Source organism: Balaenoptera acutorostrata, chromosome 6 (assembly GCF_949987535.1).
Source record: "Balaenoptera acutorostrata chromosome 6, mBalAcu1.1, whole genome shotgun sequence".
Classification (NCBI taxonomy): Eukaryota; Metazoa; Chordata; class Mammalia; order Artiodactyla; family Balaenopteridae; genus Balaenoptera; species Balaenoptera acutorostrata.
In genome coordinates this window covers 44,129,507-44,151,267 of record NC_080069.1, presented here as the reverse complement: position 1 = coordinate 44,151,267, position 21,761 = coordinate 44,129,507, and the positions used below count along the sequence as shown (strand labels likewise).

The window sequence follows — 21,761 nt, the reverse complement described above, 5'->3', positions numbered from 1 at the left end:
ACATTTATTTAAAATTTTCCATTCTAAAAATTTTATCAAAAAAGAATGGAGGTGATAAAGACAAACAGAAAATGAGAAAAGTCTGTCACCAGTTGATCTGCACTAAAAATGTTCTGGCAAAAGAAAAATAATTCCAGATGGAAGCTTGAAAATGCAGAAACGAATGAAGAGCAATGAAAATGGTATATGTGTGGATAAACTCAAATTGATACTGACTGTGTAAAACAACAACGATAATAATAATATCTTCTGAGGTTTCAAATTTTTGTGAAATTAAAATGCATGACAACAATAACATAGAAGTCAAGGAGTAAATGGATTGAAAGTGTTCCAAGGTTCTTGCATTGTTCTGGAAGGAGGTAGATTCCTATTAGACTTTAATAAATCAAGGGTGGACATGGTAATCCCTGCAATGACCACTAAAAGAATAGTAAAAGGATGCATAATTTCTAAGCCAATAGAGGGGAAAGTTGAAAAGTTTAAAACTACATAATCAGTTCAAAAATAAGGCAAGAAGGAGAGAAAAAGGAATATAAAGCATATGAGACAAATAGAAAGCACTTAATAAAATGATAGATTTAGACTGAAATATATCAATAATTTTTTTGAATGTAACTGGAAATAAATACTCCAGTTAAAATACAAAGATTGGGGGGACTTCCCTGGTGGTGCAGTGGTTAAGAATCTGCCTGCCAATGCAGGGGACACGGGTTCAATCCCTGGTCCAGGAAGATCCCACGTGCCGTGGAGCAACTAAGCCCGTGTGCTACAACTACTGAGCCTGCACTCTAGAGCCCACGTGCCACAACTACTGAAGCCCACATGCCTAGAGCCCATGCTCTGCAACAAGAGAAGCCACCGCAAAGAGAAGCCTGCACACCGCAACAAAGAGTAGCCCCCGTTCACCGCAACTAGAGAAAAGCCCACACGCAGCAATGAAGACCCAACACAGCCAAAAATAAATAAATAAAATAAATAAATTTTTTAAAAAAGAAATAAGGCCCTGATTGTTTAAAAATTTAAAAAAATAAAAAGACTGGGGACTTCCCTGGTGGCTCAGTAGTTGGGAATCCACCTGCCAATGCAGGGGACACATGTTTGAGCCCTGGTTCGGGAAGATCCCACACGCTGGGGAGCAACTAAGCCCATGAGCCACAACTACTGAGCCTGCGCTCTAGAGCCTGCGAGCCACAACTACTGAGCCCACGTGCCACAACTACTGAAGCCCACACACCTAGAGCCCGTGCTCCACAACAAGAGAAGCCACCACAATGAGAAGCCCGTGCACCGCAACGAAGAGTAGCCCCTGCTCGCTGCAACTAGAGAAAGCCCACGGGCGGCAACAAAGACCCAAAACAGCCAAAAATAAATAAATAAATTTATTTTTTAAAAAATACAAAGATTGTTAGAATGGACTTAAAAAATAAAGAACTATATGTTGTTTACAAGAGACACAGGTAAAACATAAGGATACAGAAAAATTAAAAGGATGAAAAAATATAGAATGAGAAGACTCTAACCAAAAGAAAGCTGATGTAGTAAAAGCTTTAAGCCAAGGAGGATTAACAATTCTAAATTTGTAAGCCCCTAATAACATATCCTCAAAACAAAAAAAGGTCAGAATCAAAAGAACCACAAGAATAACCAGAAAAATGCACAATCATAATGGAAGATTTTTAACAAGTAAAGGGTTTAGAAGATTTTATTTAAGAATTCATTAAGGTTATAAAAGATTTGAATAATACAGTTAGCAAATTTGAACTAGTGGTCATACACAGAATGCTGTCCCCAAAATTCTGACTACATTGTCTTTTCATGCATATAAGGACACTTGCAAAAGTTGACCATATGGTGGGCCACAAAGCAAGTCTCAACAAATTTCAAAGAGTTGATAACCATACTGAGGATCCTTTCTGCTTACAATGCAATTGAGCTAGAAAGCCAATAACAATGACCAAAAACAACAATTTGAAAACCCACGTATGATAGGACACTTAAAAAATGTATTTCTACGTTATCTTTGGATGAAAGGAAAAAATCAACTGAAATCGGAAAAAATGTCGAACTGGAATCTAATAGTAATAAACATAACACATAAAATTCTAGAATGCAGTTAAATATGTGCTTAGAGGGAAATTTATAGTTTTAAATGAATATATTTAAATATGTATCAAGAGATCATCTTTAGTCTCAAAGCATTAGGAAAAAAGCAAACTAAGCCCAAATAGAGTAGAAGGAAGGAAATCTTAAAAATTTGATCGGGACTTCCCTGGTGGTGCAGCAGGGATCCCGCATGCTTCAACTAAAGATCCCACATGTTGCAACGAAGGTCCTGCGTGCCACAACTAAGACCTGGCACAGCCAAATAAATAAATATTTTTTTAAAATTTGATCATAAATTAATGAAATGGAAATAAAATACAATAGAAAGGGTCAAAACCAAGATGTTTTTCTTTGAACAGACTTTTAAGATTGCAAGAAAAAGGAAAAATAACTCCTTCAGAGATATGAAAACCTGATGAGGATATTATGAGGATATTACCTGCCAGTTTCATTCATGAACATAAGTGCAAAAATCCTAAACAACAGATTAGCCAACCAAATCTTGCAGTACATAAAAAAGTTAATGACTAAATTTGTTCTATTCTAGGAATACAAGGTCGGTTTAATATTTGAAAACCAATCCAAGCAGTTCACCTCATTAAAAGAATAAGGAAAAAAAATCATATGATCATTTTAATAGATGCCAGAAAAGCATTTAATAAAATTAACATCCATTCATGATTAAACAAAAACAAACAAAAAATCACCTCTTAGCAAATAAAGGACAGAGGGGATTTTCTTAATATGACATAGAATAGCTACATAAAATTACATCAAATATCATTCTTAACGGTGAAATAGTAAAGGTTTTCCTTTACATATCTAGATTTAGAATAAATAAAAAGGCCTGGACAGCACCGTAAGGTAAGCAATAAAAGCTAAAAGAATTGGAAAGGAAGAAACATCATCTGCAGATGATAGGATAGTATACATACAAAATCCAAGAGAATGTAGAGGGACTTCCCTGGTGGTCCAGTGGTTAAGACTCCGCGCTCCCAGTTCAGGGGGCCTGGGCTCGATCCCTGGTCAGGGAACTGGATCCTGCGTGCCGCAACTAAGAGCCTGAATGTCACAACTAAAAGATCCCAAATGCTGCAACTAAAGATCCCGCATGCAGGGCTTCCCTGGTGGTGCAGTGGTTGGGAGTCTGCCTGCCAGTGCAGGGGACACGGGTTCGAGCCCTGGTCTGGGAAGATCCCACATGCCGCGGAGCGGCTGGGCCCGTGAGCCACAACTACTGGGCCTGCGCGTCTGGAGCTCGTGCTCCGCAACAAGAGAGGCCGCGATGGTGAGAGGCCCGCGCACCGCGATGAAAAGTGGCCCCCGCTCGCCGCAACTGGAGAAAGCCCTCGCACAGAAGCGAAGACCCAACACAGCCAAAAATAAATAAATAAATAAATAAATTTATTAAAAAAAAAAAAAAAAAAAAAAAAGATCCCGCATGCAGCAACAAAGATCCCTCATGCTGCAACTAAGACCCGGCACAGCCAAATAAATAAATAAATAACAAAAGAATGTAGAAAAATTATTAGAATTAATTAGCAAGGTTACAGAATACAAGGTCAATACACAAAAATCAATTGTGTTTCCATATAACAGCAACAACAGAAAAATAAATTTTAAAAGGTTATTATTTATTACAATATAAACATATCAAATACCTAGGGGAAAAAAATGTGTAAGACCCCTAAGGATAAAGAAGACTTAAACCAGACTTACCTGGTGATCCAGTGATTAGGACTTGGTGTTTTCACTGTCTTGGCCCTGGGTTCAATCCCTGGTCGGGGAACTAAGATCACTCAAGCTGCGTGGCGTGGCCAAAAAAAAAAAGAAAAATAGAAGACCTAAACCAAAAGAGGATTATAGCATGTTTATAGATTGAAGGCTCAGGGTTCAAAAGATGTCAAGTCTCCTTACGGTGGTCCATAGACTCATCATCATTTCAATCAGAATCTCAACAAGCGGGGTGATGGTGGTGGTTGTTTTCTGGTGGAATTTTTGGGGAAAAGCAGGAGTTAGGCCACCAGAGACCCTGGGGACAAGTTTTGTGTTTCACCTTGTGAGCTGAACTTCGTGTTCTTGCAGCTTCAGTCCAGGTGATAAGGCAGACGGAAGAAGGAAAAGCAAGAGACTGTCATACAGAGTGAAGTAAGTCAGAAAGAGAAGAACAAATACCGTATGCTAACACACATATATGGAATCTTAAAAAAAAAAAAAATGGTTCTGAAGAACCTAGGGGCAGGACAGGTATAAAGACACAGGCGTAGAGAATGGACTTGAGGACACGGGGAGGGGGAAGGGTAAGCTGGGACGAAGTGAGAGAGTGGCACTGACATATATACACTACCAAATGTAAAACAGATAGCTAGTGGGAAGAAAAAATAGCTAAAAAAAGAAAAAGCTAGCTATCTTTTTTTTTTTTTTAATTTTCGGCTGTGTTGGGTCTTTGTTGCTGCGCGAGTGCTTTTACGGCGAGCGGGGGCTACTCTTCGTTGCAGTGCGCGTTGCGGTGGCTTCTCTTGTTGCGGAGCACGGGCTCTAGGCACGCGGGCTCAGTAGTTGTGGCACGTGGGCTTATTTGCTCCGCGGCATGTGGGATCTTCCCGGACCAGGGCTCAGACCCATGTCCCCTGTGTTGGGAGGCAGATTCTTAACCACTGCGCCACTAGGGAAGCATAGAATAGGGAGATCAGCTCCGTGCTTTGTGACCACCTAGAGGGGTGGGATAGGGAGGGTGGGAGGGAGGGAGATGCAAGAGGGAAGAGATATGGGAACATATGTATATGTATAGCTGATTCACTTTGTTATAAAGCAGAAACTAACACACCATTGTAAAGCAATTATACTCTAATAAAAATGTTAAAAAAGAAGGAAAAGCAATAGAGCTCTCCAGGAAGGCTTGCAGCAAAGGCTAGTTCTCTTTGGACTCTGGACCATGCCCCTGGGGGTGCCTCGGGACTTCCAGAAGCTTCCCTTCCTTCCACCCTCCCCCTCCCTGGTTTCCTGGATTGACAAAGAGGACTTTTGTTTCTGGCCTTGAGTCCTAGCTTAAGTGCCCCAGCAGCAACCTCAAACAGGCAGAGGGGCCAGGCGGAATAAAGCACCCCAAAGAGTTTTCCTATAACCACAAGCTGGCAGCCCCAGCAGGCTCTCACAGCCTCCCCATCCAGTTTCTGGATGGGGATCAAAGATAATCTGGTCTTGGTCACCTAGCCAGTCAACACTGGTCTTCCATTCCAGGGCTTCCTCAGGTTTCTCTCCTGCCTTCATCCTCCCAAAGCCAGGCACCCCCCGCAGTGTGCTAGGATGTGTGCTCGCCTCAGGGTTGGTGGAGGGCCAGGGAAAGACCTAGCAGGCCTTGTTTCCTATGAAGAAAAGCTCTGGAAAGGTCTTCTGGAGGGTGTGGGCAGTGAACCTGCAAGGCAGGGCAGGCCCAAGGTGGCGAGAGTACCCACAGGCCCCACAGAGCCAGCAGGGCCAAGGTCATTAGCCAAGCCCACCAGGCACCAAGCCCAGGGCCTGCGAGAGACGAAGTTGAGCCCCAGCACCTGAGTCAGAGACAGAGTGTTCTGAGCTGGCAGGCAGGGCCCAGGCTGGCATCTGAGAGACATTGCCCAACAAACTCGTCATGGTGGAGATTTCTTCCGTCCTCAGCATCAGGTCAGTTCTCCTCATTCCATGTCTCACTATGGCTGGGTCAGCTTCCATCCAGAGCGAACCGCATGAAACATAAATCACTGAGGTCTGGAGTCTGATGAAGTTAAACCCAGCAGAGCTTTTTAGAACTCTTGATTCAGCCTGTCTAAAAACCATGAATCATCAGACACAGCCCCTGGTTTCATTTAGGAAAATGCCATTGGCTAAGAAGGTTTGGGAGGATTGGGAATGGTGTGGCGGCTGCCCTCCTTTGGGGAGAGGGTGCACGGGGGGAGAAGAGGTGCCTAGAAGGAAAAGGGAGAGCTGAGCAGGAGTCCAGGCCTCAGCAGAGCTGCCCGTCTCTCTGCCCTCCCCATGTCCCCAGCAGCCTTGGGACAGTACTGTGCCCAGTCCCCCTGGACACCAAGTGTCAGCCCAGGGAGGGGACAGGGCTGAGCACTGGGATGAGGGAGCTGTACTGTCTGTGAACCGGGGGCTGCTGCTTGCCTCACAGAGCGACGCTTCCACAGGCAAAAAGGAGCCCAGCTTCTTCTTCAGGCCCACGTGGGTCCTCAGCTCTCAGGCGTCTCCCTTCCTCCCTGTACCCATGACCCAGGCCCCCTGCATCCTGGTGGATGATTTCAGTGTTAGCCACTCCCATGTGTCTCCCAGATGGAGGCCGCACTAATGTCCCTGGTATAGGGAGCTGCTACCACAAAGTATGCCAGATTCCCAAGTCCTCTGAAACTGTAAAAGGAAAACAAAACAAAACCCAAACAGCACAAAACAGAAACCAGGTCTTGGTTCTAGCTCCCTCTCTACACTGCACTTCTCTTGGCGCTGCTGCTGAGGCCAGGCTCGAAGCGGGGGCCGTGTCTTCTGGCTGAGGCTGGGCACCGCTCAGCCTCAGGCCTCCAGCTCTCATGCTGTTTTGTGCAGGGAGAGCAGCTGAGGCTGGGTGAGTGGCTGGATCATGGTTCTGTGGCCAGAGCCCCGGGCCGGGACTCCTGGATCAGACACTAACTCCATGTGACCTTGTGCAGGTCACATGACCTCCCTGAACCTATGATTCTCATGATGGGGATTACTGTAATGAGCAACGCAGCACAGGTGGGAAAGGGCCAGGTGTGCTCATAAGGGGAGAAGCCATGTGAGGGATCACAGTAGTGCAGCAGTTCGCCAAGTCCTCCTGTTCCCTCCCTCATTACAGACGTGCCTTTGGTGAAGTGGGGAACCAGAGAGCTGGGGCCTGGGACCTGGCCTGTCTCCTGCGCTGCTGGGGAAAGCGAAGTCGCTGAACACACAGCAACACGACATTTCACAGAAAGGGAGTACTCTGAAGGCCCCACCAATGGCCCAAGTCCCTGGCTGGATAACCGCTGGTGGCCCACCCTGACCAAGGCTCTCAGTGCAGGAAGCTCCAGCTGGCTGGGCCCCCGTGGAGCTGAGTGAGGGGGTGGGGTGCAGGGCTCAGCACCCAGCTCTCGGCACCCCACCAGACAGAGCGTCAAAGATAGTGGCGTGCACTCTTACTGGTCACAACCTGGTACCCTCCCTCCTGTGGCACATGCCTCCCAGGCAGGGACGAGGTCCAGGAGGACACGCCAATTGTCTGGCACTCACATCTGGCCCGGAAATGAATCTATGATAGCTGCAGGCTTGGGTCTGTGTCAAAATCCAGATGTCAGGGCCTCCCTCAGCAGCAGGACACCTGGATCCCGGGGCCAGAGATCCACAGGCAGCGGGATCGCCTCCGCTTCCTGCTGGGTTCATAGTCCTCCCAGGGCCCTGATCAGGTGCCTCAGGCCAATCTTGCCCCTCCAGAGCCAGGGCACAGTGCCCCCATCCCCGCCATTTTTCTGTTGGTTAACATTTTTATTACCCAGGTATAACAGGCACGAATATTTAATGGAACTGAGGAAAGAGTGGCAAAACTGTCCTAACTTTATTTTTCTAAATCCGAGAGAATCGCTAGAAGCTCTCTGGCCCTAGTTGACCCCGTCCAGTCTCCATGGACATCCCCAGGGCATGCCACGTCCCCCCTCAATGTGAACAGGGCACAGGCCTCCATCACTCCCCCCATAGGAGGAAGCCCCCGTCTCCCTTCCAAGTCTGGGCACTTTCATGGAATGCAACTCCCCTGGGGGGCAACCAGCTCATTCTCTCAACGGGGCTAGTCCTTGTTAAAGGCCTCGGCCCTCAGGCAGCCCCCAAAACACTAAAGGTAGTTACCCCAGAATGGGAGCCTGGCCACACTGTCTGTGCAGAGAAGGGAGATCATCTCTTCATTTTGTCGCTCGTGTATCTGCTCCCACAAACAACTGCAGAATAATCTCTGCACTAAATTATTCATTTTCCTGCCATATGTGGAAATACCATTCTGTAGTTTGCTTTTTTCCCTCAGACCTCTTTCTAATCAATAAGTATAGACCCACCTCATCATTCTCAGTGGCCGCCTAGTACTTCACGGTTTGGATGATCCTCACTTTACTTAGCACAGTCCCCCATTGATGGTGGCTTCTAGGTTTTCAGTGTTACAAGGAATGGCAGGGTGAACACTGCTGCATGCGACAAACGCTCCCTCCTGCGCCTCTCCCTCAGGGCCGATGGGATACTCAGGGAGCCTGAGTTTGGAAAACCTAAGGGGGAGCAGGTGCAAGGAGTCTGCCGGAGCTTGGAGGGGACTGCAGAAGACGGAGATGGCAAAGCCACAGCATCTCAGCCTGCGCCACCAGGTAGAGTTTCAGCAGATTATCCTGTGATGCTCAAGGCCTTCCTGGGAAAGGAGGGGGGAAGGCAGGGGTGATCCTGCTATTTTTACAAATGAAGACTCAGAAAAAATGACGTTCTTCAAGGCAGTATGAAGGGTGAGCCTCAGGGACGAGGGGAAACCCAAGACCACGGCACTTCCTACTGGCGGGAGAGACCAGAGGTGGATTCATAAAACAGAAGAGCAAACTGAGACTCAGGGGAGTGGACTTGCCCAGAGTGACACAGCGAGTGGGTAAGCGGAGGGCCAGACAATGACCATTGTTTGTACGGCTTCTTCCTGGCCCTCTTCCCGGGCCCCCTCCCTGGTGACCTGGCACACAACTTGCGCAAGGGCAGCTATCCTGGGAATGCCACGGTCCTCTGGTTTCTGGTCCATTGACCCTATCACTTCGCATGACATCCATACACCGCCGGTTCCTCTGCCTCCCAGCCTGGGTACAGGTCCTGGAGCCCAGATGAAGGCAGCAGCCACGTTCCCTGCCCGGGGACTGTGCCAGAGAAGGAAATGAGGCTTGTCTGGCACAACCGGCTCAGCCAGGCAAACCTCATTTCCTTTCTGATGGGGGAAGAAGTTCCAGTTCTACGAAGAAATTGGCCTCTAGGAATGTCCGAACTCCCACCTCCTGGAAGAAACTGGAGGAGGGGAGCCTGGGAGTGTGGTGGAGACTTGGCAACACCTAGAACTCAGTTATCTTCTCATTTCCTCAACCCCTCCCCCATCCTCCCCCAACACAGCTTCCCTCTGTCACCAGCAGCAAACGCTCCTGCCTGCGGAGGTTTTACTCGTATATCGATACCTCCATGGGCACCCACCCGTCTGGGCACCACAGCTCTGCTTCCAAAGGACATCAGTGATTAAGCATCCAGGTCACATTCTCCCATGGAAAAGAGATAATATACTGGGGGGGGGGGGCTGGTGTCCACCAAATCCACACCCACGGCTACTGGGCTCTGCCTGGCTCAGACTTGGTTTGGGTCTCAGGTGAAGTGGGAGACTAAGGGCACTTCTCAAGGAAATGGCAACCCCAAGAGCCTGGCCCTGGCCCCCTTCCTCCCTGGCACCTTGGAGCCCACCAAGGAGGGGTTCAAGCCCCCCTCCATCACCAAGGCCATCATTCCAAACACCTTCACTCAGGGGAGGCAGGAAGGTGTGGGGAAGCAGCACCGGTGAGGTCCTGGGCGTCTCCAGAAGAGGAGCGGTCACTTGCCCTGAGATCCACTCACCCATCTGCCACAGACACGTGCCCTAGAAGAGGAAAAAAGGAAGATCCCCAGCACATCTGGTGTGTGCATGTGTATATGTGGGTAATGTGTGCACAGCAGTCTCTATGTACATCTCAGCACGTGTGTTCACCTGCACTTTTAAAAATTTAACAAATATTTGTAACATGTATAATGCTTATTATGAGCCAGTCTGAGTGCTTTATAAGATTAATTCACTTGACAATCCTATGAAAGAAGTACTGTTATCCCCATTACACAGATGAACAAACTGAGGCACAGAGAGGCTAAATCATTCACTCAAGGTCGTGGAACTAGGAAGAAGCAGCAACAGGATTTGAACCCAAGCATTCTGGCCTCTCCTAGGCACATGTCAGCATATATGCATCTGGGTGGATATGTGCATCTTTGGGGAGGGAAGCGTGCCCCACTTAACCTGGACCTTACAGCTTGGAAAGCCCTGTAAGGCAGCACTTTGTCCAAAGGAGTCTCCTGGCTGGAAAGTCAGATCTGAGTACCAGCCACCTCTGCTCAAGCCTGAGGCCACTAGGGCTCCTTCCAGCAGTCACAGGGATGAGTGGAGACAGCCAGATGGCCCTGGTGGGGCTACAAGGGGCTGCCCTTCCTGCTCTGTTTCCCAACCGGTCCCACAAGCACAGCTCCATCCCAGCAGGGCCTGCAGCCCCCTCAGCCTGGACGGCGGGAGTGACCTCTCCTGCACACTGGTTTCCTCCGGCCCATTTCTTCCAGATGCCGATTCAATCGAAGCAGCATGTCAGAGGCTGCTGATGCCTGACCCCAGGGGCACTGCGGAGGAGGAGGAGGAGGTGGTGCCCAGGGTACTTACCGTCTCAAGTCCTTGGGTCACAGCTAAGACCCTTGAGAGCGTCTGGTTAAATTTCCTGGGGCTGACAAGAAAGCTTATTTATCTAAGCTACCCTGTGAACACCTTGCGTAAATGGCTCTGAGAACTATCTCAGAACCATGCTGGCGTTTGTGGAAAACAGCAGAATGTGGCCAGAGAACTGCTGGGGAAACTTCTACCCTGAAGTGGCACCAGCTGCTGCATAGTGAGTACCTGTGAGGTGTCGGTCATTGTGTTTCAGACACATCAGCTCTTTTAAGCCTCAAAAAGTCTCTACGTGTTATTATTCCCATTTTACAGATATGAATATGAGGCTCGGATGGGGAAGTGGCTGATCCCAGTGAGGTGCGTGCACTCTGTGTGATCCCAGGCAGGGGTGTGGAGCGTAGCTTGGTGAGATACCACCTCCTCCCCCCACCCAACCCCCCAGCCTCCCGAGTGAGGCAGGCACAGGAGGCAGACCTCTGCTTTCCTCAGATCCTCCCAGCAGGCAGCCCCAGTCACTGCCCTCCAGCTCTGGGAGAACCCAAACCCCTTACATCAGAAGAGAAACCACCTGCCGTTACAAAGATAGGGTCATTTATTCACGTTATATTACTGGATTTTAAAGGCAAAAATACAGTTCTGTTTTGAACACCAAGGTCAGACATTCCCCCACTTACAATGGTAAATACATACATTTGCATACACGGGAAATCGAAATACACAGCACAACAGGTCTCTAGGACAGGGACGCTCCCCTCCCAGCCGTGTGGGGTGCCCCACATCCAGCCCTCAGGTCAGCAGAGACCCTGCCCAGGCTGACAGTCAGCACCAGCATTTCCTTTACCCTCTTATGCCACCTCTGCCCTCTGATCTTTCCCAAAGGCCACTTTACAGGGTCACCAGCAACAGAATGGACAGAAATAGAGAAAGTCACAGCACATGACAACTTCATGGTGACAACTTCCAAGTGAAGGAAATGGTCCCTGAACCCTCAGCCCTGAACTCCCCAGTGAGGAAACAGGACCTGCAGCATCTCATGAACCAGGCAAGGTCCAGGCCTAACCTTGAGACCCCGTTAGCGCACCGGAAGATCAGCAAATGGGGAAGAGGTGCAGCAGGATTTCCCTTGGTCCTGAGAATGAACCACATACTTGACTATTACAATGGAACATGAAAGAAAATGTAATAGGAAAACAAAAATGAAAAAAAAGTCAGAATTTTGTTTTAAGAGTAAAGTAAGTAACAAAGAGGTTACCACCCAGGATATTTGTCTCCTTTCTTCTAAGGCACTTTGGAAAGTCAGGATCTGGGGATAGAAAAAGAGGCCTTCATTCTTTGCATTTCCCAAAACTTCCTGTCAGTACATTCCTGGCTTTATCAACATCACTGTTAAGGAGTGGGGAACTGACAGAAGGAATACTCTTTGCATAGCCCAGCTGCTTCTGCAGTGGAAAATAATTTGTAACCAATACCAAGGCTTCTGGAAAAAGAAACACGTTAGCATCTGAGATGCTCAAAGTGATAAAGGCACAGGTTCAGACTGGGGCCAGGCACCAGCTCAGCCTCCACACTGAGGGCTGGTTTCCAGGCGGCCACCAGCTGTAAGGTCCACCCTGGGGTTAGAAAGCTGAATTTTAAGCCCTCAGCCCAGGCTGGACCCAGCAAGGGCACCCAGTGGCAGGAACTGCCTTGTGCATCTCACCCCAGCCAGGCTAAAACCTCTGGCAGCAGAGGTGGGCTTGGGGAAGACACCGCTGTGGGTCAGCCTCCCTGAAGTGGGAGCACCTGCTAAAAACCTGAGGGGGAATGGGAGGCTTTAGGCACCAGAGTGGTCGTGGGGGAGTGTGGGTGGGTTCAGCTGAACTTCTTTCTAGATCTCTAATTAAAAGGCACATTCATGCTGGAGAATGAATAGTCTGTTTGACCCTGAGCGCCACAGGCCAGTTTTAGGGAACAGGCAAGAGGCAAAGGAACAAAAAGGGGGAGGGAGGAAAGAGAAAGGCAGCAGAAGGGAGGAAGGAGGAGGAGGGAGGAGAACCGGTCCTGCAAGGTGGGCCAGGCAGCGTGGCCACCAGAGCCCAGAAGGCAGCACCCAGGGGCCAGAGGGAGGCTTCCTCCTCCTGCCTTGGCTAAGGGCCAGTGAACAACCTCACGGCTGTCATTTACAGCTCCACAGCCTAGGGCCCTAGCGGGAGGTCTTGGGGTCAGTCTGAGGAGGTGAGGGTTCCCTCAGCCCTGCCCACCAGGGGGAGAGGTCAGCCAGGCAGGCCGAGGCTTCTGTCTCCCCCAGGAGTCCAGCTCAGTAGTGCTGATGTGGAGGCCTAGCTCTCATGAAGGGGCCCAAAGATGACTCTGCCCTTCAGAAAACCTGGCCTGCCAGCTACATCAGAGGCCCATGTGTGGCCACTACAGCATACATCATTTTTTCCCTTAAAAAATGCTCAGTCCCCTCCCCACATTTAAAACACCACAATAAAAATACATGGGAAATTCAAGTTTATATAGCATGCTCAGAAAAATAAATTGCCATGACTAAACACTATGCAATTCTGGATCAACACAAAATCAAGCTAGCTCGTATTTAGAACCTGATTTGTTCTTTCTTTAAAATACTACAAACTGCTATTTAAAAAAAGGATTTACATTCAGAAATCAGACAATCTGGAGAAAGGTCACTGAATGTGAGAACACCCAAGGCTTTTGCTCTGGTGGCTAAAGTCGCCTTGGAATTCACACGTTAGCAGGGCGAAAGGTCCCAGGCTCAAGTTTTAAAGTTGTTTTGCTAAGGAAAGACACACACACACACAGTGATTGTAACAGTTGCATACCACGGAAAGAAGGTGGGGAAAAGGGGGTAAAATGAGAATGGTTGAAATCGTGTGTTTTTCTGTTATAATGTGACACTGAAAAAACATCACACCAATCCAATTTCAGCAGCACTCTCCAATTTTTCATAAAGTAATAATACCACAATTTAAAGCGAAATTCTTACCTATATCACAACAAATTAGCAGTTTTTCTCAGGGAGTGAGTCCCACAGTCACCAAATTTTGGGCTGTGTATAGCTCTGATTCTTTGGGGTGACACTGTGAACATGTTGAGAACCCCCCAAAGGCTGATAGTTGCTATGCTTACATACACCTCGTGGGGCTAAGAAGTCACATGCCGAGCCAAGTTGGGGGCAAAATATCCCACTCGTCCTGGTCATCTGGAAAGGCGTCTGAACAATGAGCCGAAAAGGTCTGTCACTCTGATCGGTAAGAATGAGAGGGACCAGCCCAGCAGATTGGCAGAGACACACAGCAGAGGTCCCTGGCCATTTTCAGGTCTCTTATCAGTGCACCAAAATGCTAGCTCGGTGTCCCGATGTCCACTGTGATTTCGGTATACAACGGGAATCTCTGCACGTCCAGCACCAGGTAGGTGAGTGTGTTCAAACCGTCAGAGAGCATTGTCTCTTTTGTGTGTGCAATTCGGTCAAACCTACAGGGAACAAACGGGCAAAGGGTTGAAGCCAAAACAAAAATCTTAAAAAAAAAACTTTAAGCATTTGTACTTTTTGGCCCCTCCTCCCCCTTCCTACTCCAATCCTGTCCCGTGGATTGAACCCTCAAGGCATGAAGCCCATTCCAGAGCTTCATTCCTACAGCCTGCCCCACCTGAAAGGGGAAAGAAGGAAACACACACACGGGGGAGAGAATAAAACACAGAACACACCTCTGAGGATTAGGTTCATTTTTCTTGTCTCTCGAATGGCGGATCATCCGACACTTGCCGATCACAGCATTTGGGCGAGATACAGACATGCCTTTAAAAGCTAATCTGTAAGGCGTAAAGAGACAAGTCGTCATTACAGAGCTTCCATAAGGCTCGGGTCCCACAGTCCCAGCTGCAAGACTCTTGTCCTGTCCACCATCCTGTCAGCTGTTCTCACCCGGCCCACACCCCAGCCCAGTGTACAGGCATTGCTTAAAACTCACACGCCTTTCCCATAACATTTTACCACTGGTTCTAGGTCGTGTTGGTGACCACCCTGTGCCAAGCACTGGGGGTGTCTGCCCTCATGGACTTTATAATGTGGGTGCTTAGAACATAGGGCCATCGGTGCCAGTTCGGAGGGGAGGAGGGAAGGGTGGGGATGCACGCAACAGAGGGAGAAGCAACCAACTCTACCTGAGCAAGACTAGGCAGAGCCAAATCTTGAAGATGAGTGGGTGCTTGCCAGAGCACTTCGGGCAGTTAGGACAGCACAGGCAAAGGCAGGGAGGCGAGGGCAAGCACAGTGCCCTCAGGGAGTACCACAAGCTTCTGGGGACTGGTGAACAGGGTCTGGGGTAGGAAGTGGCCGGAAAGAAGGGCAAAGACTACGTCATGGAGGCCGTCTTAGAGCTTTTAGCATCCCTGAGAACAGTGCCAGTGTTGGAAAGGGATATAACACCAGTCATCCCTCGGTATCCGTGGGGGGCCGGTTCCAGGACAACACCCCCCTTGTACAGTGGATGCTCAAGTCCCTTATATAAAATGGTGTAGCATTTGCATAGAACCTATGCACATCCTCACCCTCCCATATACTTTTCTTTAAGCCTTATTTATTTATTTAATTTTTATTGGGGTATAGCTCCCATATACTTTAAATCTCCTCTAGATTACTTATGATACCTAACACAGGGACTTAGCTGGTGGCGCAGTGGTTAAGAATCTGCCTGGCAATGCAGGGGACACAGGTTTGATCCCTGGTCCGGAAAGATCCCACATGCCGCGGAGCAACTAAGCCCGTGCGCCACAACTACTGAGCCTGCGCCCTAGAGCCCGGGAGCCACAACTACTGAGCCCACGTGCCACAACTACTGAAATCTGTGCACCTAGAGCCTGTGTTCCACAACAAGAGAAGCCACCGCAATGAGAAGCCCGCTCACCACAACCAAGAGTAGCCCCTGCTCGCTGCAACTAGAGAAAGCCGGCGTGCGGCAACGAAGACCCAACGCAGCCAAAAAAACAATTAATTAATTAATTAATTAATTAAAAAGAAAACCTAATACTATGTAAATGATATGTAGCTAGTTGTAAATACAATGTAAATGTTATGCGAATAGTCGCCCGTGCACAACAAATTCAAGTTTTGCTTTTTGGAACTTTCTGGAATCTTTTCTCCCGAATATTTTTCGATTGAAGGTTGGTTGAATCTGTGGATGTGGGATCCGCAGATATGGAGAGGTGACTGTATACAGTGTTTCCCAAAGGTTTTTGGCCAAAGGGAAGTCTCTCTGATAAGCAGTATCAGAATGGAGAGCTGGGAACAAGACTAGGGGCAGCCAGAACGGGGTGCAAGATCCTGTGTACGTTCTGGGGGAGAAAGGAATGAGGACCAAAACCAAAGCCTTGACAGCAGGAATACAAAAGTAAGCTAAGAGGCAGGAATGGCCGGTCCTAGATGACTTCAGGGTTCCCGGCCTGGCCTCCCTCAGTGCTGAGCTAGTGCCTGGCACACAGCGAGTCGGTACACAACAGGAGTTAGGTTCCTTATCTTTCAGGAAAGCTGCTCCAGGGGGAGGAGCAAGATAGGGGTAGGGGATTAAGAGGTAGAAACTACTATGTATGAAATAAATAAGCTACAAGGATATATTATTGTACAGCACAGGGAATATAGCCAATATCTTATAGTAACTATACATGGAGTTTAACCTTTAAAACTTGTGAATCACTATGTTGTACACCTGAAACATATACATTGTACATCAACTATACCTCAACTTAAAAAATAAAAAAAAATTGAAAAAGGAAGAAAAGAAAGCTCCCCCACAAACCACTCATGCTTCTAGTCCCGCCACCCTCGGGAGGCCGTCCTCGGGGCTCGCTCCTGCCAACCTTTCTGATCACTCAGGTCTGTGCGTCGTGGCTGCCCTGTACACCATCATACGGGCCCAGCTGCCCAGGTGTGGCGCTGTGAAAGCAGGTTTGTTTCTGTCTGGACTCCCTGCTCAGGGCTTCAGTGCCCTCCTCCCCACCGGGCCTTCCTGGCCCAGTGCTCTGCACACTGATAACAAATCTGGACACTTTAAAACGTAAGTTTTCTTCAAGGCCTGTATTAAAGACTTGGGTCGATGTCGAGTTCCCACACGAAGCTAACCTTAAATGACTTTGGGTGCTGCTACTGACAGACACCTTCTGTTAATTATCAAATTAACATCCTCCAATTCAGAAAGGCACTAGGGTGTATTGTGATATCAAACTCAGTGACGAGTTCAGACTGGCTCCCAGAGGGAGAAGGTGCTTTCTGCCTGCAGCCAGCAGGGTTGGAAATTCCATTGCCAGGAAGAACTGAGCAGAATGTGGTTTCAAATGCCACGGACAAATGGTTTTTTTACCATCTGTGATGACAACTCACATGATAAAGGTTTACCAGCTTACAAAGAGGCCCAGGGTGTGGACGGCCACATAGCATGAGTCAAAGTAAACTCACCCCTTTACATGGTTCTTATTTTACATTTTCCAAAAGGGTAATGCAAAAATCACAGAAGCTGCTTTTCCTAAAGACACTTTTTCAATTTATTTTGGCTGCGTTGGGTTTTCATTGCTGGGCGTGGGCTTTCTCTAGTTGCGGCTCTAGGCACGCGGGCTTCAGTAGTTGTGGCTCGCAGGCTCTAGAGCACAGGCTCAGTAGTTGTGGCGCATGGGCTTAGTTGCTCCGCGGCATGTGGGATCTTCCCGAACCAGGGCTCGAACCAGTGTCCCTTGCATTGGCAGGTGGATTCTTAACCACTGCGCCACCAGGGAAGTCCCACCTAAAGACACTCTTTATCACCTATAGCACCTACAGCAGGGCACACCTAAGAATTTGGGCTGGGTGGGAACTGCATTCCTCCTGAGGGTCAATCCTTGCAGAATAACCAAGCACTGGTAGAAAGACCAGAAGTGAAGGGAGACACTGAAGAAAGAGATCTAATTTGTGACCATTACCTGTTAAAAATGTCATCATCTTCACCTCCCCAGCCCCAGTAGTTATTAGGAAATCCATTGATGGTGAGAAACTGTTGTTTACTTAGAGCAGAGACACCTCCAAAATACTGCACATAAGGTAGGCTGGGGGAAAAAAACAAAAACAAACACACACACACACACACACACACACACACACACACGACCAGTGGTTAGTAAGTTTTGACTTTTTGAAATAAAGCTTGCTCAAAATATAAACACTTCTAAAGTTATTTTTATTCTCTGGAACTTTTAAATTAGGGATTTATGTGGGTTTTCTTTGTTTGTTTTGTTTTCAGATCAGACTCAAGATTATCTTAGAGAAGACACAGATACCAAAAAGTAGAATCTTGCTCTTTCTAAGAACATTGTGTTGCCCCTGTGGTTATCTAGAAAATCAGTCTGTGACAAGAACATAAGCCCAGTTCTGTTGCACCGCTCAGGAACCTGCTTCCCATGTGTCTTGCTTGCTCCTGCACAGAAAATCCTTGTACAGAAGGTCCTAGGAGTCTCCTGTGCCCACACTGCCAACCCCCCCTTTCCACCCCATCTACAGTCTAGCTTTCATTCTTCCAGAGATATACTAGCTTCAACACTGACCCCAACAGTCAAGACAGCATTTCTGAAAATTTGCTAAAATAAAATTTTCTTGGAAAATTCTACCTTAACCTCACTTAGCAAAATGTATAATGGTGAATTTATTTTGACACATTTTCAAGTAGTAGGGCACCTGGGCTCTCATCCTTCCAAACCTTTTTGTATTTCAATATTTTAGTGGTTATGAATCGTGGACTCCTGAGGGATGCAGAGGAAGAACTGACGAGAAATGTTAAGAATCTGGACATGCCTAGAGGCCAAGCAAAGGCCTTCCTGTGGGTCTTTTAAAGGTTGTGGTTTTGTGACAACCCTGTGTGCAGCTCCAAACCACACTTGGGCTCTTACTGTAATCCAAAGAGACCGAAACCCATCACACAAATGAAGGAAAACTCTAACTCAGACTTTGAGGGGGAAGTCAGCCAAACCATATAGAACATATGAAAAAAAGATGCAATTATTATTTTCAAATACATTCCGGAATTCTGACTGCAAGCACACACAAGCAAAGATCCCTGGGGGCCTGCTTTAACGAATCAAAAATAATCTACTTGTAAGTAGGTGTCATCATTTAAGTGCCAAGTCATCCCCCTTCGGCATACCGCACATTACAGTCTGCACTTGTAATGTGAGGGTTTGAACCAGAGGTAGCCAAGCCATTAAGGCTTCTTCATAATCAGTGTTCTTATAGAAATGGACTCTTAGCCACTTCAAGGGGGAAGTATATGCTATTTTGACAAGATTTGGTTTTGTTGTCTCTGCTGCTTTCTCTTACCTACCTGCCCCGTCTCCCAAGCCTAACTAGTTCTGGGTAAAACAAACACGGTGCTGTGGTAAAGAATTAGGTAAGCACCACCACGCTTCAAGGGAGGAACTCAGAGGAGCTGGTGTATCTCAAAGAGAAGAAGATACACAAACAGGGAGGGAGAGGGGGAAGATAGGAGGGTACAGAGTGCCATTTGTAGTCAAATTTCCCCCCTTTAAGACAGTAAGTTTATGGTCTGAAGGCCTTTAATTTGGGGGAAGGACTTCAGAACATCCCTACGTTCATCTCACAGCCCTCATGTTCCCAGCAAGGGAGGACAGAAAGAAACGATGAGAATAAATGAGTCTGAAAGAAGTTGTTGTATCTAAACCAAGGCATTGCTGGGCGGCAGAGGCCCGCCACACCGCGGTAGTCAGCCGAGGCCAGGGATGCCTAGCACACGGGTACCCGCAGCGCAGCTTCCCAGAGCTCCCGTGTTGACTCAGAACAGGGAGGGAGAGCTCAGGGTTCCCAACTGATAGGCGACTTAAAACAATTTTATGTTGATACAAACGTGGCTAAATTACGGAACAAAACGCAAATTTCTTTTTTAAGATTAAAAAAAAAATGGACTACCAGGCTATTTTCCCCCTGTGACAACGTGCTTTAGATAACACTGCTGCTCCTGGGGACAGGCTTCAGCCGGCTTCCTCACAAGAGGCATTTTGGTGGAGAAGTTTGAGCCCCAGTGTTTGAGCAGAAGTCTGTGCTTTGCAGGGACACAGAACCATGTTCCTTCTTAAAGTGCCAAGGAACATCTACCAAAGTATCCAAGCCCAAGAATTTACTGGGGGAAGATGATTCTAATTTGTTTCCCAAACTGTGTGGGGAAGGGGAGAGAAGAAAGTGAGGTAATACAGCTGCTGTTTGGAGCCTAAAGACAAACACAATCCCAAATATAAAAACTCTTCTTGCCTGGATGTGCAGAGGTATAGGTGTTTCTGGACTCCATTTTCCTCCTTAAATAATAACTGACTATGGGCTTAAAAAGCACCCAGTTCTCAGAGCAGGCATTCTCCTCCAGAGCCTAAGAGGCACTACTCCTGGGCTGGAGGAATTGCGTTCCCTAGTTGTCACAGAAGAGACCAATATGTTTTCTGCAGATTCCAGTGAACATCTCTTACCTAAATCCAAACTTATCCATTGCTACAGAAATGTGCCGTGGCTGTGAAAAACACCTGTAGGTGTTACGGTCGTTCATTGGAATGAGGTCCACGTCACTAAACACAAAGCAGTTGTATTCATAGTCCTTCAAGGCCTCTTTAAAGCCAACGTTGAGGAGCTTCGCACGGTTGAACATGGATTCTCCAGCCTGGTGCAGAAACAAAAAACATGATATCAGACGCTATAAGGCCTTTGAGCAGAACACTCATGGGGACTGGTGACTTGTCCACTCCACGTGGTCATTAGACCATTCCTGGGCCTCATTTTCTGCCCTCACTTTACAACTCAATACCGAATGGCATTCCCTGAATCAGCAATCCCACTTCTAGGAGTTATCCTGTAGGACTTGCAAGTGTGCGAATGACGGGTGAACGTGTTCACTCTGTTCATCACACGTTCACCAAAACAAAAGATTGCAAGCAATGACGTAAGCATGACCAGGAAACTGCTTAAATAAACCATGGTACAGCCATACAATGGAATAGAGCTGTTTAAACAAAATAAGGAGGCTCTAAAAGGAAATGATCATCAAGATGGTATTGTTCGGTGAAAGGCATTTAAAGATACGTGTCATTTATTCATATAGTATATATAGGCTAATTGCAGGTCACGCAGGTAACTGGTGACCATGGGACTTTTTCACTTCTACCTGCTTTGTGTGGTTGACTATGGTTTGATCACCACATTGTGTGCCTTCCAGGTGTTTGTCACTAAACTAGGTACCAGACAAATAGGGCAAACCCAAATCAATCTCTGCCCTCACAGTGTAGGGTGGGGAGCGGTGCGATCCTCGGCACGATAGACACAGTGTGTATGAGCAAGGAAGACACCTGCTTCAGGATGCCAGCCATCGGGTCCCCCAGAATCAAGTGTGTTGGTGCAAAGGTACTTCACATTTTATTTACTTCTCTTGTTTATTTTCAGTCTCCCCCCACTAGAACATAAGGTCAATGAAGGCTGGAATTTTTTACTTTTTATTCACCCACTGCCTACAATACTGCCTGGCATATAATAAGATCTCAGTAAATAACCACTGGATGGATGGATGGATGGAAGGATGGATGGATGGATGGATGAGTAGACCAACAGATGGGCTTCAACATTACAATGGCAGATGGCAATCCTTTTGGGAGGTTCCGACCTAAGGGGCCCCTCAGGGTCACCACCATGGGTCTGTGCTCTTACCAATCACCAACTCCCATGACCCCAGGTTAGTAAGGATAGTAACAGCATCGACACAGCCACCCTTACACTTAGTTCACAAGCCCTTCCATACCCATGCTCTCATCCTGGCCAGAATTCTCCCAACGTTGCCATGAAGAAACGAAGGCCACATACATGACACAGCTGGTGCTGGAGCCCAACACCCTGGAATCCTCACTGAGTGCTCTTTCCCAATATCTCTTGGGATCAACAAGATCAGGGTCCTCTATTTTGGGGAAAAAAATGTGCCCCAGAAGGGCTTGCAGTAGCTATACAGTCTCAAAGGTAGAATGCTGAATATCCTCTCTCCAGGACTCCACTGGAGAGGACTGTGTGAGTACGGAGAGCACAGACAGTGCCACAACCCCCTGTCTCAGGAGGGTGACTCAGGGAAACAAACCACTTGAGAAAGACAAGTACCAGAAAGTCAGAAAAAGC

The 21,761-nt window shown here is 47.6% G+C and overlaps 1 protein-coding gene across 3 annotated transcripts in view; it reads right to left on the bottom strand.

Annotated features, from left to right (window-relative positions):
• Window positions 1-11,154: 11,154 nt before the first annotated feature.
• Window positions 11,155-21,761, bottom strand: part of B4GALT1 (beta-1,4-galactosyltransferase 1) — a 51,122-nt gene continuing 40,515 nt past the window's right edge. Inside the window, exons 3-7 of one of the 3 annotated variants that reach the window (XR_450513.2) lie at window positions 20,081-20,268; window positions 17,540-17,662; window positions 14,300-14,404; window positions 13,575-14,065; window positions 11,155-11,888 (exon numbers count right to left, since the gene is read on the bottom strand). Coding sequence is in view for 2 of the 3 variants with exons in the window: in XM_007176857.2 (XP_007176919.1) it covers window positions 13,933-14,065; window positions 14,300-14,404; window positions 17,540-17,662; window positions 20,081-20,268 (549 nt within the window). In the remaining variant the exon portion in view is untranslated. Of the gene's footprint in view, window positions 14,066-14,299; window positions 14,405-17,539; window positions 17,663-20,080; window positions 20,269-21,761 lie in introns of those variants that run through there. The other 2 variants (XM_007176857.2, XM_057548720.1) reach the window with 2 other exon arrangements.